This window comes from Carcharodon carcharias, assembly GCF_017639515.1.
Source record: "Carcharodon carcharias isolate sCarCar2 chromosome 37 unlocalized genomic scaffold, sCarCar2.pri SUPER_37_unloc_2, whole genome shotgun sequence".
NCBI lineage: Eukaryota > Metazoa > Chordata > Chondrichthyes > Lamniformes > Lamnidae > Carcharodon > Carcharodon carcharias.
The window spans coordinates 1,346,751-1,360,669 of NW_024470767.1; the positions used below are offsets into that span (position 1 = coordinate 1,346,751).

General features: G+C 51.1%; 1 protein-coding gene across 1 annotated transcript; it reads right to left on the reverse strand.

Moving 5' to 3' along the window:
- Window positions 1-819: 819 nt before the first annotated feature.
- LOC121274710 (muscarinic acetylcholine receptor M1-like) lies at window positions 820-13,138 on the reverse strand. The gene is made up of 2 exons (XM_041182036.1): window positions 13,010-13,138; window positions 820-2,543 (listed from the first exon to the last, which is right to left on the reverse strand). The coding sequence occupies exon 2, from the start codon at window positions 2,429-2,431 to the stop codon at window positions 866-868; it is 1,566 nt and encodes a 521-aa protein (XP_041037970.1). The 5' UTR covers window positions 2,432-2,543; window positions 13,010-13,138; the 3' UTR covers window positions 820-865.
- Window positions 13,139-13,919: the final 781 nt, after the last annotated feature.

The following is a 13,919-nucleotide window of genomic DNA, read 5'->3' on the forward strand; positions in this document are numbered from 1 at the left end:
CTTCACTCAGAGGGTGGTGAATCTTTGGAATTCTCTACCCCAGCGGCTGCGGAGGATCAGTCACTGAGTATGTTCAAGACTGAGATCGATAGATTTCTCCATATTAAAAACATCGAGGGATACGGGGATAGCGCAGGGAAAATGGTGTTGAAGTAGATGATCAGCCATGACCCAGTGAAATAGTAGAGCTGGCTGGAGGGGCTGAATGGCCTACTCCTGTTTCTTATGTTCTTTCCTTGGTAATGCAGATGGCTTTAGGATGAATTTGAGAGGATTTGGAAAAGTCTTACTCCAGGAACCTCAAAAAGAAAACACAAAGGACAGGCAGGATGTCTAAAACATGAGCAAAAAACACCCCAGCTCCAACTTGTGTCATCGGACTGTGGGATCTTGCTGTGCGCAAATTGGTCACGCCGCTACCTGTCTGACAGTGAGTGCGCTTGAGAAAACCAGTTTGTTTATTATTTGTGAAGTGCCTTGGAATGTCCTTGAACAGGAGGAGGCCATTCAGCCCCTCTAGCCTGTACTGCTGCCATTCAATGCTCGCGATATGATACTGTGTAAAGTGTCGGTTCGTTCTGGGTGGGGACAAGTCGCAGTCTCGTCTCTGAGCACCAGTCTTGAGCACCCCCCCCACCCACCCCCCCACCACCCCCTGCAGGTTAGGTCCTTACAAAATGGGGCCAATGAGCCATGACTGGCACCGAGTCAGGCCCTGCCTCTTGGAGCTAATCTGTGTATCCCCTCTCTTCCCCCCCAACCCCACCCCCGCCTCCCCCACTGCACCCTGAGAGGATTGGGAGATACGCCAAGGATCCATTGGTATTGTAGTCCCAGAATTCCAGACTCGGGGATGGTAAGCCTCCTAGGATGGGGCAGCTTGCCTCGCCGGAGGTTTCAGTGTCCGTTTCCTATTGCCCCAGCGGCACAACAGGAGCATCTTGAAGGTGATACGGAACTCCCTGTTGCACAGGGCGTAGCACATGGGATTAACGGTGCTGTTAATGTAGCAGAGCCAGTATCCTAACTGCCAAAGGCCTTTGGGAACGCAGTCATTGCAAAAGGCCGACACCAGCACCATGATGTTGTACGGAGACCAGGTGACTATAAAAGCCAGCAAAATGGCGGACAGAGTTTTTGCAGCTTTCTTCTCCTTAATGATGATCCTCTTTCTCTGCACCAGGCCACTCTTGGCCTTGTGAATGGAGTGACTGGCCGAAGATTCATCCTTCGATGAGGGGGAAGTGGAAAGCGGTTTCTCGGGCTGTAATAATTGCCTGTGCTCCCTGGATGAGTCCCTGCCTGGCCTGGTCACCAGCCCAGGTTTAGGGAAACTGAGTTGCTCCAGCTCCAGTTCTAGCCCCGACTGACTGTCTCTCGATGCTGCCTTCCTGACGGAGACGGCGGCATCCTTGGCGGGGGTGGGGCTGCTTTTCTGCCTGCTGGGTTTGCTTCCAGCTGCCTGTCTCTGCAGGCAGCAGAGCGATGGCCCTGCCCTCGAGTCTGCCTTACCGCCAGGGTCCAGCGGCTTGGCGTTGTTGGAGCTCGCACGGCTGCTGCCGTCTGGAACCACCTCCAGCTGGAGCTGGGGCTCGCAACCTCTTATGAAGGCGGAGGACTCCCCACCCTCGTTGGAGAGTCGCTGAGGCCCTCCGGAAAGCCAGCGCCTCCCCCAGCTGCCATTGCCGCTCTGGCCGCTGGCGGGATTCTTGGTCCAGCTGTTGCCTGTTCCCTGGAGGGCAGCCAGCTCCTTGGCACGCTGTTTGGTCTCACTGTAGATGCGCCAGTACAGGACGGTCATGATGGTGACGGGCAGGTAGAAGGCAGCAATGGCGGTGCCGAAGGTGATGCCGGGCTCCGAGAGGAATTGGATAGCGCACCTTCCCGGCTTCACTGTCCGCTGGCCCACAACGTACTGCCAGAGCAAGATGGCCGGAGCCCAGAGGAGGACAGAGATGCTCCAGGCCAGAACAATCATGATGACGGCTCTTCTCGGTGTCCGCTTCACCCTGTAGGTCAGTGGGCGAGTGACAGAGAAATAGCGATCAAAGCTGATCACCAGGAGATTCATGACGGACGCGTTGCTGGCAACATAATCCAAGGCCAACCAGATGTCACAGGCTACAGGACCCAATGCCCAGCGGCCCAGGATGATGTAGGTGCTATAAAGGTTCATGGATATTATGCCGATGATCAAGTCTGCGTAGGCCAAGCTCAGGAGAAAATAGTTATTCACCGTCTTCAGCTGCCGGTTGAATTTGAAGGACAGAACCACTAGGATGTTGCCGGTGACAGTCACCAAGGACAGGCTGGCTGTCACCAGGGTGATCACCACAACCTCCCAGACTTTGTGGTCACCCAGTGGATGGTAGCTGGAGTTCCCCAGAGAGAATGCCCACTGCACAGCGACTGCCGAGAGGTTCACGTCCATGGGGTGAGCCGTGCTGACTATTTTCGAGGAAAGCCCTCTGCTGACCCATCCATCTTCCCAATGTCTGAATGCTCATGAACCAGTGCACGAGAGATCACTCTGCACTCGTAGCCTGTAAAAAGGAAATCAATTCCTCATCACTCAAAGCGCTCGGACATCAATTTCTGCACACTGTACCAAAAGCTACCCCAAATATTTCTCTACTCATTTTTTCAGGAAGATTTCCCTCATTGGGGCATGTTTTCATGTAAGAAAGGATCATCCGATAACATCAGAAACTTGATCCACATAATCCAGTTCAGCTCTGCCTGTGACAGTGCTGAAGGAGCGCCGCACTGTCGGAGGGTCAGTGCTGAGGGAGAACCGCACTGTCGGAGGGTCAGTGCTGAGGGAGTGCCGCACTGTCGGAGGGTCAGTGCTGAGGGAGCGCCGCACTGTCGGAGGGTCAGTACTGAGGGAGTGCCGCACTGTCGGAGGGTCAGTGCTGAGGGAGAGCCGCACTGTCGGAGGGTCAGTGCTGAGGGAGCGCCGCAGTTTGGAGGGTCAGTGCTGAGGGGGTGCCGCACTGTCGGAGGGTCAGCGCTGAGGGAGTGCCACACTGTCGGAGGGTCAGTGCTGAGGGAGTGCCGCACTGTCGGCGGGTCAGTACTGAGGGAGTGCCGCACTGTCAGAGGGTCAGTACTGAGGGAGCGCTGCACTGTCGGAGGGTCAGTGCTGAGGGAGCGCCGCACTGTCAGAGGGTCAGTGCTGAGGGAGTGCTGCACTGTCGGAGGGTCAGTACTGAGGGAGCGCCGCACTGTCGGAGGGTCAGTGCTGAGGGAGGGCCGCACTGTCGGAGGGTCAGTACTGAAGGAGCACCACACTGTCGGAGGGTCAGTGCTGAGGGAACACCGCACTGTCGGAGGGTCAGTACTGAAGGAGCACCGCACTGTCAGAGGGTCAGTGCTGAGGCAACACCGCACTGTTGGAGGGTCTGTGCACTGTTGAACGCGTGCTGTCCAAACTGCCATCTTCCAGATGAACTTTTAGAGCGTTGGGGGGGAGTTCTCCCTCTTTTTTAAAGATTAAATTCTCTCTCAAGCAAGATCATGAAAAACAGATGACCTGGGCCATTGTCACAATGCTGTTTGTGGGTGCTTGCTTGCACAAATTGGCTGCTGTGTTTCCTACAACACAACAGTGAGCACACTTGAGAAACCCATACTTTACTGGCTGTGAAGCACTTTGGGATGTCCTGAGGCGATGCTGATGTAAGCTGGGAGTATTCCTTGATGTGTTTACTGACATTGCTGCCTGTTTAAGCACCATTGAGGGAGTGGCCACTCCAGTAAATTTGTGGTAACCTCGGTGACGCTGAACCTTTGCTGCATGGCTGGAGTTGCCTGGAAACACCTGTTTATTGCTGCCCAGCATCATTTACTCTTTACCTTCTGATCTGGCACAGGGAGCAGAATTTTGCCGACTTGTGTGACAGAGCAGGGCTACAGGGAAGATGTTTACCACTGCTTCAGGAAGTTGGTATGGAACTGCCCATAGGGGAATAACATCAGTTTCAGGATGTGGGACTTGTTCCCTGTGCACATCCCTCATCAAGGTGGGAGGGTTAGGGTTAGGAACTCTCATTTCTTATTGAATTTGTTGACTTCGAGCAAGGGCAGCAGATTCAATCCTCACTCTGTACTTTGTTAACATTGTTAAAGGATTGGGGGGATTCTCACCGCTCTCTCGGTCGCCCTTGATGGAACATTCATGGATGGTCATCAGCTGAGAAGAGCCAAGGCCAAATACGTTAAAAGTTGCTATATAAATGCAAATTGCTTTTGTTGCCCAACACTTTCTCTTTCGTTTTATTAGGCAGGATTTGGAACAAAGCGATCTGACAGCTAATTCCTCTGGCACTGCTATTGGCTGAAAGAAAGCTGTGAGCAGTTGATGAGGTTTGAACTTTAAGAGGCACAGGCAGCTCTATCTTCTCTCAAAACAAAAACAGAAATACCTGGAAAAACTCAGCAGGTCTGGCAGCATCGGTGGAGAAGAGCACAGTTGACGTCTCGAGTCCTCATGACCCTTCAACAGAATTAAGTAGAAATAGGAAAGGGGTGAAATATAAGCTGGTTTAAGGTTGGGGGGGGTATGGTTGTTGGGACAAGCAAGCAGTGATAGGAGGAGATAACCAAAAGATGTCGCAGACAAAAGAACAAAGAGGTGTTGAAGGTGGTGATATTATCTAAAAGAATGTGTTAATTAAGAATGGATGGCAGGACTCGCAAGGTACAGATAGCTCTAGTTGGGGTGGGGTGAAATAAACCACGCGTGGAATACATTTAAAAATAATGGAAATAGGTGGGAAAAGAAAAATCTATATAAATTATTGGAAAAAACAAAAGGAAGAGGGAAGAAACAGAAAGGGGGTGGGGATGGAGGAGGGAGTTCATGATCTAAAGTTGTTGAACCCAATATTCAGTCCGGAAGGCTGTAAAGTGCCTAGTCGGAAGATGAGGTGTTGTTCCTCCAGTTTGCGTTGGGCTTCACTGGAACAATGCAGCAAGCCAAGGACAGACATGTGGGCAAGAGAGATGAGGAGTCGAAACCTTAACAGTGCTCTTCTCTGCCGATGCTGCCAGACCTGCTGAGTTTTTCCAGGTATTTCTGTTTTTGTTTTGGATTTCCAGCATCCACAAATTTTTGTTTTTATCTCTATCTTCTCTCAATCTGACCCCTAACAAGGCACTGCTGACAGTTTATGATTTAGAAACCAATTAGGCCACAGTGTTCATGTTCCCCCCTCAGGTGAGCTAAGTAACCCCCCCCCCCCGGTGAGCTAAGTGACCCCCTCCTCCCCCCTCGGTGAGCTAAGTGACCCCCTCCCCTGCCCTGGCCCGAACATGGACTCTGTGATTACAGTGTCTGTCTCAGAGACAAACAGACCAAGAAGGATTGGGTTTGGATTCCTGGACTCTGTTGCTGGACAGGAGGTTATTTAACTTCCTTGACTGTTGGATTGGGATCTGGAGTTGTGTGGCACTACCACCGTGCTAAATGGGATAGATTTCAAACAGATCCAGCAACTCAAGGCTGGGCATCCATGAGGTGCTGTGGGCCATCAGCAGCAGCAGAATTGTACTCGAACACAATCTGTAACCTCATGGCCCAGCATATCCCCCACTCTACCATTACCATCAAGCTAGGGGATGAACCCTGGTTCAATGAAGAGTGCAGGAGGACATGTCAGGAGCAGCACCAGGCATACACAAAAATGAGGTGTCAACCTGGTGAAGCTACAACACAGGACTACTTGCGTGCCAAACAGCATAAGCAGCAAGTGATAGACAGGGCTAAGCGATTCCACAACCAACAGATCAGATCTAAGCTCTGCAGTCCTGCCACATCCAGTTGTGAATGGTGGTGGACAATTAAACAACTCACTGGAGGAGGAGACTCCACAAATATCCCCATCCTCAATGATGGGGGAGCCCAGCACATCAGTGCAAAAAGATAAGGCTGAAGCATTTGCTACAATCTTCAGCCAGAAGTGCCGAGTGGATGATCCATCTTGGCCTCCTCCAGAGGTCCCCAGCATCACAGATGCTAGTCTTCAGCCAATTCGATTCACTCCACGTGATACCAAGAAATGGCTGAAGGCACTGGATACTGCAAAGGCTATGGGCCCTGACAACATTCCAGCAATAGTACTGAAGACTTGTGCTCCAGAACTTGCCGCGCCCCTAGCCAAGCTGTTCCAGTACAGCTACAACACTGGCATCTACCCAGCTATGTGGAAAATTGCCCAGGTATGTCCTGTACACAAAAAGCAGGACAGATCCAACCTGGCCAATTACCGCCCCATCAGTCTACTCTCAATTATCAGTAAAGTAATGGAAGGGGTCATCAACAGTGCTATCAAGTGGCACTTGCTTAGCAATAACCTGCTCACTGACATCCAGTTTGGGTTCCATCAGGGCCACTCAGCTCCTTGACATCGAGGCAGCATTTGACCGAGTGTGGCATCAAGGAGCCCCAGCAAAACTGGAGTCAATGGGAATCAGGGGAAAAACTCTCTACTGGTTGGAGTCATACCCAGCACAAAGGAAGATGGTTGTGGTTGTTGGAGGTCAGTCATCTCAGCTCCAGGACATCATCGCACGAGTTCCTCAGGGTAGTGTCCTCGGCCCAACCACCTTCAGCTGCTTCATCAATGACCTTCCTTCCATCATAAGGTCAGAAGTGGGGATGTTCGCTGATGATTGCACAATGTTCAGCACCATTCACAACTCCTCAGATACTGAATCAGTCCATGTCCAAATGCAGCAAGACCTGGACAATATCCAGGCTTGGGCTGACAAGTGGCAAGTATCATTCACACCACACAAGTGTCAGACAATGACTGTCTCAACAAGAGAGAATCTAACCATCACCCCTTGATGTTCAATGGCATTACCATCACTGAATCCCCCATTATCAACATCCTGGGGGGTTACCATTGACCAGAAACTGAACTGGACTAGCCATATAAATACTGTGGCTACAAGAGCAGGTCAGAGGCTAGGACTTGTGCGACGAGTAACTCACCTCTTGACTCTCCAAAGCCTGTCCACAATCTACCAGACATAAGTCAGGCGTGTGATAGAACACTCCCCACTTGCCTGGATGAGTGCAGCTCCCACAACACTCAAGAAACTTGACACCATCCAGGACAAAGCAGCCCCGCTTGATTGGCGTCACACCCACAAACATTCACTCCCTCCACCACCGACGCACAGTAGCAGCAGCGTGTGTACCATCTACAAGATGCACTGCAGGAACTCACCAATCCTCCTTTGACAGCACCTTCCAAACCCACGACCACTATCACCTAGAAGGACAAGGGCAGCAGACACATGAAACACCAGCACCTGGAAGTTCCCCTTCAAGTCACTCATCATCCTGACTTGGAAATACATCGGCCGTTCCTTCACTGTCGCTGGGTCAAAATCCTGGGACTCCCTCCCTAACAGCGCTGTGAGTGTACCTACACCACCATGGACTGCAGCGGTTCAAGAAGGCAGCTCACCACCACCTTCTCAAGGGGCAATTAGGGATGGGCAATAAATGCTGGGCCCAGCCAGCGAAGCCCACATCCCGTGAATGAATTAAAAAAAGAGTGAAGCCAGGATTCCAACTCCTGCCTGCCTCCAATGCCTCATCCATCCTGCCTTACTGACTGGGAGGTGTGTGTGAGAGTAGATGCCGGTTGAATGCTTGGTTGCAACCCAACCCACAGCCTATCAGTCCTGCTGTGACTTCACACTTACATTACTGCTTTCAGGAGTGACATCTCACTCGAATGAGGGACTGGACAGCTCCCAGGTCGGTTTCACACTCTGTCCACCATCAGCCCCACTCAGGGCCCACACCAACCACAGCCTCCCTCCCCTTACCCGAAACCTCTCATTGACTCTGGCACCTAGAAAGAACCCAGCTCACAACGCCACCATCAGCATTCAGAGTGGAGAGTAGTGGCAACATTGTCCTGTTGCCATTCAGGCTATCGGCATCTTGGCACCATTACAGGGAACTTTTCTTTTTATGACAGGGTTTTAAACTCACTGATATAAAAACAAAAAAACTGCGGATGCTGGAAATCCAAAACAAAAACAGAATTACCTGGAAAAACTCAGCAGGTCTGGCAGCATCGGCAGAGAAGAAAAGAGTTGACGTTTCGAGTCCTCATGACCCTTCGACAGAACTTGAGGGTCATGAGGACTCAAAACGTCAACTCTTTTCTTCTCCGCCGATGCTGCCAGACCTGCTGAGTTTTTCCAGGTAATTCTGTTTTTGTTTTAAACTCACTGAACTGGATAGACTGGAAATCTGTTTTAAGCCTCAGCTGTTATAAACACAGTGCTGTTTGGTCAAATTTTAGCAAATATTTGCACACCATCACGTAACTTTGTTATACCAGCCTAGGCTACCTTTCACCCCTCACATTTGTTTTGAAAGGATTGGTCATGGTCAGGTTACTGATCTAGTGATTGTTCAGTGTAAATACTCTGCCCAGTCTGACACCGAGCACTTTGTCTCAGTTCTGCTGCCCTTGGCCTCGAAATTACACTGAGTCCAGTTCACCCATCACCACTTGTGCCCACTGACCAACACTAGCTCCCAGTCCAGCAATATCTCCATTTTAAATTTCTCATCTTTGTTTTCAAATCTTTCCTTGCCCCCCTCCATATCTCTGTAACCTCCCCCAGCCCCTACAACCCTCCCTATCTCTGTAACCTACCCCAGCCCCTACACCTCTCCCTATCTCTGTAACCTCCTCCAGCCTCTACAACCCTCCCTATCTCTGTAACCTACCCCAGTCCCTACAACCCTCCCTATCTCTGTAACCTCCTCCAGCCCCTACAACCCTCCCCATCTCTGTAACCTCCTCCAGCCCCTACACCCCTCCCTATCTCTATAACCTCCTCCAGCCCCTACAACCCTCCCTATCTCTGTAACCTCCTCCTGCCCCTACAACCCTCCCTATTTCTGTAACCTCCTCCAGCCCCAACAACCCTCCCCATTTCTGTAACCCCCTCCAGCCCCTACAACCCTCCCTATCTCTGAGATTTAAAAGAGGAACTGTTTGGGGATTATCAGGAACTAGGAATTAAAATAAGAACAGGTTCTCAAGAGTTATAATCTCCAGATTACTACCCAAGCCACGTGCAAATTGGCATAGGGACGTGAGAATAAGGGAAGTAAACATGTGGCTAAAGGAGTAGTGTGGGAAAGAGGGGTTTCATTTCGTGGGGCTCTGGCATCAGTATTGGAACAGGAGGGATCTGTACCGTTGGGACAGTCCACCTGAACCGATCTGGGACCAATGTTCTAGCGAAAAGGGTAAACAGGGTGGTCAACAGGACTTTAAAAAGTCGGGGGGGAGGGAAGGATAAAACTCCAAGAAGTATGACTAATGGGAAACAAAGCAGCAGGTTAGCATGTGGGGGGTGGATTCAACTTCATGGAAAATTCTGAAAAAACTGAAAAGAAAGGAGAGCCCAGGAGAGGCTATTAAAGTCTCCAGAACACAAAATAGGACAGAGTGTTTGGAAAGGGCTAGGAATCTAACTTCAAGCACATCAGATAAAAGGACGACAATGAGAAAGGGGATGGGAAATACAGGACTGAAGGTGTTGTATCTGAATGCTCGCAGTATACGAGATAAGGTAAATGAGTTTGTGGCGCAGATTGAAATTGGCAGGTATGATGTGGTGGGCATCACGGAGACATGGCTGCAAGGGGATCAGGACTGGGAGCTAAATATCCAAGGATATATCATCCTATCGAAAAGATAGGCAGGTTGGCAGAGGGGGTGGGGTTGCTTTGTTAGTAAGAAATGAAATAAATCAATAGCAAGAAACGACGTAGGGTCAGATGATGTAGAATCTGTGTGGGTAGAGTTGAGGAACCGCAAAGGTGAAAAAACCATAATGGGAGTTATGTACAGGCCTCCGAACAGTAGTCAGGATGTGGGGCACAAGATACACCAGGAGATAGAAAAGGCGTGTAAGAAAGGCAAGGTTACAGTGATCATGGGGGATTTCAATATGCAGGTAGACTGGGAAAATCAGATTGGTAGTGGATCCCAAGAAAAGGAATTTGTGGAATGTCTATGAGACGGCTTTTTGGAACAGCTTGTGGTGGAGCCCACAAGGGAACAGGCAATTCGAGATTTAGTGATGTGTAATGAGGCAGATTTGATAAGGGAGCTTAAGGTGAAGGAACCCTTAGGAGGAAGTGACCATAATATGATAGAATTTACCCTGCAATTTGAGAGGAAAATGCTGGAATCAGATGTAACGGTATTACAGTTGAATAAAGGCAACTACAGAGGCATGAGGGAGGAGCTGTCCAGAATTGACTGGGAGATGAGCCTAGCAGGAAAGACAGTGGAACAGCAATGGCAGGAGTTTCTGGAAGTAATTTTGGAGACACAGCAAAAATTCATCCCTAGCAAGAAGAAGCATACTAAAGGGAGGACGAGGCAACCATGGCTGACAAGGGAAGTCAGGGACAGCATAAAAGCTAAAGAGAAAGCATACAATGCGGCGAAGAGCAGTGAGAAACCAGGGGATTGGGAAGCCTACAAAGACCAACAGAGGACAACTAAAAAAGAAATAAGGAGGGAGAAGATTAAATATGAGGGTAAACTAGCCAGTAATATAAAAGAAGATTGCAAGAGTTTTTTTTAGATATATAAAGGGTAAGAGAGAGGCAAAAGTGGACATTGGGCCACTGGAAAATGACACTGGAGAAGTAGTAGTGGGAAACAAAGAAATGGCGGAGGAACTGAATAGGTACTTTGCATCAGTCTTCACGGTGGAAGACACGAGTGACATCCCCAAAGTTCAAGAGAGTCGGGGGGCAGAGGTGAGTATGGTGGCCATTACCAAGGAGAAGGTGCTAGGAAAACGGAAAGGTCTGAAGGTGGATAAATCACCTGGGCCAGATGGATTACACCCCAGAGTTCTGAAGGCGATAGCTGAAGAGATAGTGGAGGTGTTAGTGGTGATCTTACAGGAATCACTGGAGTCAGGGAAGGTCCCAGAGGACTGGAAAATTGCTAATGTAACCCCCCTGTTAAAGAAGGGAGTGAGGCAAAAGACGGGAAATTACAGTCAGACACCGAGCACTTAGTGTAATTTCGAGGCCAAGGGCAGCAGAACTGAGACAGAGTCCGGTTCACCCATAACCACTTGTGCCCACTGACCAACACTAGCTCCCAGTCCAGCAATATCTCCATTTTAAAATTCTCATCTTTGTTTTCAAATCTTTCCTTGCCCCCCTGCCTATCTCTGTAACCTCCCCCAGCCCCTACAACCCTCCCTATCTCTGTAACCTCCTCCAGCCCCTACAACCCTCCCTATCTCTGTAAACTCCTCCAGCCCCTACACCCCTCCCGATCTCTGTAACCTCCTCCAGTCCCTACAACCCTCCCTATCTCTGTAACCTCCCCCAGCCCCTACAACCCTCCCTATCTCTGTAACCTACCCCAGCCCCTACAACCCTCCCTATCTCTGTAACCTCCTCCAGTCCCTACAACTCTCCCTATCTCTGTAACCTCCCCCAGCCCCTACACCTCTCCCTATCTCTGTAACCTCCTCCAGCCCCTACAACCCTCCCTATCTCTGTAACCTCCCCCATTCCCTACAACCCTCCCTATCTCTGTAACCTCCTCCAGCCCCTACAACCCTCCCCATCTCTGTAACCTCCTCCAGCCCCAACAACCCTCCCTATCTCTGTAACCTCCTCCAGCCCCTACAACCCTCCCTCTCTCTGTAACCTCCTCCAGCCCATACAACCCACCCTATCTCTGTAACCTCCCCCAGCCCCTATAACCCTCCCTATCTCTGTAACCTCCAGCCCCTACAACCCTCCCTATCTCTATAACCTCCTCCAGCCCCTACAAAACTCCCTATCTCTGTAACCTCCTCCTGCCCCTACAACCCTCCCCATTTCTGTAACCTCCTCCAGCCCCAACAACCCTCCCCATTTCTGTAACACCCTCCAGCCCCTACAACCCTCCCTATCTCTGTAACCTCCTCCAGCCCCTACGACCCTCACCATCTCTGTAACCTCCTCCAGCCTCTACAACCCTCCCTATCTCTGTAACCTCCTCCAGCCCCTACAACCCTCCCCATCTCTGTACCCTCCTCCAGCCCCAACAACCCTCCCCATCTCTGTAACTTCCTTCAGCCCCTACAACCCTCCCTATCTCTGTAAACTCCTCCAGCCCCTACAATCCTCCCTATCTCTGTAACCTCCTCCAGCCCCTACAACCCTCCCTATCTCTGTAAACTCCTCCAGCCCCTACAACCCTCCCTATCTCTGTAACCTCCTCCAGCCCCTATAACCCTTCCTATCTCTGTAACCTCCTCCAGCCCCTATAACCCTTCCTATCTCTGTAACCTCCTCCAGCCCCTACAACCCTACCTATCTCTGTAACCTCCTCCAGCCCCTATAACCCTTCCTTTCTCTGTAATCTCCTCCAGCCCCTATAACCCTTCCTATCTCTTTAACCTCCTCCAGCCCCTACAACCCTTCCTATCTCCATAACCTCCTCCAGCCCCTACACCCCTCCCTGTCTCTGTAACCTCCTCCAGCCCCTACAACCCTCCCTATCTCTGTAACCTCCTCCAGCCCCTACAACCCTCCCTATCTCTGTAACCTCCTCCAGCCCCTACACCCCTCCCTATCTCTGTAACCTCCTCCAGCCCCTACAACCCTCCGAGATCTCTGCGCTCCTCCAATTCCGGCCTTTTGACCAGCCCCCTGATTCCCATCGCTCCACCATTGGCGGCCGTGCCTTCAGCTGCCCGGGGCCCTGAGCTCTGGAATTCTCTCCCTAAACCTCCCTCGCTCTCTCCTTCTCTCTCTCTCTCTCTCCTCCTTTAAGACGCTCCTTAAAACCGACCTCTTTGACTGAGCTTTTTGTCACCTATCCTTAATATCTCCATATGCAGGTTGAATTCTGTCTGACTGACGTTCCTGTGAAGTGTCTGAGATAAGATTTTACTGAGATAAGGACTCTAGATAAATGTGCAATCATGTTACCTGCAGAATTGAATCTCCATTCACAGGACACAGTCTGGGTGATGAGGATGTTGGGGGTATGTTGGTGCAGGGAGGCTTTTCACCGCTGGTCACCGTGTGCATCCCCACATGTTCATCAGGATGGCTCCACTGACACAGCTTCGAGCGCAAACAAACTACTGTAGAATTTAAATTCAACTCCAGTTCCTTCAGCAGGTTGGCAGCAGAATGTGCAGGGTGGGGCTCCCGGTAACTTCATTCACTCCTTATAGCTTCATTCCAAATGAGCAACTAGGAATTTCAGAAATTCCATTTTAGAAAACTATGCGGGAGAGGGAGCAGCCTGTCACACACTGATACACATACACCCACATACACACACTGAGGGAGTGCCGCAATGTCCGAGGGTCAGTACTGAGCGAGCGCCGCACTGTCCGAGGGTCAGTACTGAGCGAGCGCCGCACTGTCGGAGGGTCAGTGCTGAGGGAGTGCTGCACTTTCGGAGGGTCAGTATTGAGGGAATGCCATACTGTCCGAGGGTCAGTACTGAGGGAGTGCTGCAGTGTCAGAGGGTCAGTACTGAGGGAGTGCCGCACTGTCCGAGGGTCAGTACTGAGGGAGTGCTGCAGTGTCAGAGAGTCAGTACTGAGGGAGCGCCGCAGTGTCGGAGGGTCAGTACTGAGGGAGCGCCGCACTGTCGGAGGGTCAGTGCTGAGGGAGCGCCGCACTGTGGGAGGGTCAGTGCTGAGGGAGTGCCGCACTGTCGGAGAGTCAGTGCTGAGGGAGAGCCGCACTGTCGGAGGGTCAGTGCTGAGGGAGCGCCGCACTGTCGGAGGGTCAGTGCTGAGGGAGTGCCGCACTGTCGGAGGGTCAGTGCTGAGGTAGTGCCGCACTGTCGGAGAGTCAGTGCTGAGGGAGAGCCGCACTGTCG